The sequence below is a fragment of the Octodon degus genome, unplaced genomic scaffold (assembly GCF_000260255.1).
Source record: "Octodon degus isolate 3935 unplaced genomic scaffold, OctDeg1.0 scaffold00072, whole genome shotgun sequence".
NCBI lineage: Eukaryota > Metazoa > Chordata > Mammalia > Rodentia > Octodontidae > Octodon > Octodon degus.
In genome coordinates, this window is record NW_004524648.1 from 587,272 (window position 1) to 589,524 (window position 2,253).

The 2,253-nt window shown below is 52.4% G+C and overlaps 1 protein-coding gene across 1 annotated transcript in view; it reads left to right on the forward strand.

The window, feature by feature from the left end:
- Positions 1-1,572: 1,572 nt before the first annotated feature.
- Positions 1,573-2,253, forward strand: part of Ccdc92b (coiled-coil domain containing 92B) — an 11,522-nt gene continuing 10,841 nt past the window's right edge. The window contains exon 1 of the mRNA XM_023719840.1: positions 1,573-1,702. Coding sequence (XP_023575608.1) covers positions 1,573-1,702 — 130 coding nt within the window. The remainder of the gene's footprint in view (positions 1,703-2,253) is intronic.

Below are 2,253 nucleotides of genomic sequence, written 5' to 3' on the forward strand. Positions count from 1 at the left end.
CTTTGAGATGGAGGTGATCAGCTGAGGTGAGATGGTATGTATGATGTCCCTTGAACATAAGCAGATGGTCACATAATGTGCAGTGGTCCCCTTGGGCCACTCCCTGCCGAAATGAAAGGCTTCCTTGGTTGGGTTATCAGGGTCCAGGAAGTCCCCAGGGAGTGAGCCCAGGGAAGACGCCTACAAATATACCATCTCAGACCAACCTGCTTAGCACAACCTGAAATGTCAGGCTCACGAGGAAGCCGGTCTGGAAGGAACCCATTGCCAACCAGAGCTGTGCATCTTACTGGCTTCTCTCTCACTGCTCAGGCAATTCCTGGGGCAGTCGGAGGCGGGTCCTTCAAAGCCTAGGGAATCCCTGGGCCTCTCCTTCTTGCCTGCCACCTTTGCTTTGCGAGGCTGCTGAGTAGTACCACGGAAGTAAGTCTTTGTGAAGAAGACAGAGCCAGAGGGAGGGAGGAAAGGCTGGCTGCTTTAGGATGGAGGCCACACCTCTCTGCCCCATGGCGTGGCTTATATCCCCACCACAGGATTCGCTGGGGGCGCTCCTTATCGCCTTCTTCCATTCTCTTTTAAAAGGGGACTCCACAACATGGCATGGTGGGGTTCACCTGTAATTCCAACACTTGGAAAGATAAGGCAGGAAGATCACAAGTTCGAGCATAGCTTGGGCAATTTAGCAAGACTCTGCCTCAAAATAAAAAAATTAAAAAGGGCTGGAGCTGGAACTCAATGCAAAGGCCCACAGTATGGAGGGGGGACTCCACCACCTGCCTTCAGCCCACAGAGACAAGGTTAGGAAAACTCGCTTCAAAATTTTTCTCCCCTATGACTTGGATGACCCCAGAACTCTGCATCAAATGAGAGAAATGGACCTGAACCAGGAAGAGCTGCACTGAGAATGGTCATGTGGCCCCAGCATAGAGGGTCACCCCCAAGCTGAGATGCCTATGAGGTGTCAGAGCTGGAAGGAAGTACAGGATGTCAGTACAACTCCCTCATTACACGCGTGGAAGGATAGGCCAGAGAGGGCGAGAACTGGTGCAAAGTCACACAGCTAGAAAAGAGGCAGGAAGCAGGGTATGGTAGTGCACACCTACAATCCCAGAGCGCAGGAGGTTGAGTCAGGGGCATCGCTGCAAGTTTGAGGCCAACCTGGGCTACACTGAATTTAAAAACCACCCTGAACTAGTGAGACCCTGTCTCAAAAAAGAAAGGCAGGCTAGACTCCACCCGGGTCATCTGTCTCTCTTTGGTGACTCCACGTGTCTTCCTGTCTGAGAAGCAGAAGAGGGAGAAGTTACCTGGGAGCAAGGCAGCAAATCTTCATCTGTTGAATGGGAGTAATGATACTGCCCTGCCAACACACCACTTGTTTATGAAGCTGGAGCAACAGGGGGGAAATGACAGTGACGTTGGTGGCAGAATTGCCTACATGGTGGCAAGAGGACCCCAGAGAGAAGGAAAAGGAAAGACACAAGGGCCTTGAGGGTGGGCCAGAGTAGATGGGCTCTACAAGTGTGGGTTCACCTTGTGGTCCTCCCCAGGTGGGGTCCAGGCCTGGCTGCCATGGATACCGTGTCCCTGGAGCATCAGATCCAGAGCGTGCAACGCCACATTAGCTTCCTGAAAAAGGAGCAGATGGCCCTGCTGCGAGACCTGCACCTGGAAATCCTGAGGCTGCAGAAACGCTGCTCAGGTGAGGCCAAGGCGCCGGCCGGGGGTGGGCAGGGCCAGTGTGCTCATGCGCACTGTATTCAGTGTGAAGCCTCACACCAATCCGGTTGTCACTTTTTCTGGATGAGGAAACTGAGGCATGGGGAGTTGGGGGAGAGATTTGGGGCTGAAGGCTGTAGTAAGGTAGCATATCAGGGAGCCCAGGAACCAGTTCTGAGGAACTTGTCTTTTTTTTTTTTTTAGTCCTAAAATTTGAACCTGGAGTCTTCGCACTGAGCTACACTTCCATCCACTTGTCCAGGCGAGACTCAAACTTAGGATCCTCCTGCCCTAGCCTCCTGTTTTGGGTCTCTCACTGTCCACTGAGTATCTCCTAGTCCTCAAAAATCCCTGGGTCCTTGCTGAGCATGGTTGCGCATATCTGTAATCCGAGCACTTGGGAGGCTGAGGCAGGAAGATCTTTAAGAGTTCCAGACTATCCTGGGCTGCAAAGTGAGCTCAAGGTCAGCCTGAACTGCATAGCAAGACCCTTTGTCAAAAAGACACACACACACACACACACACACACACACA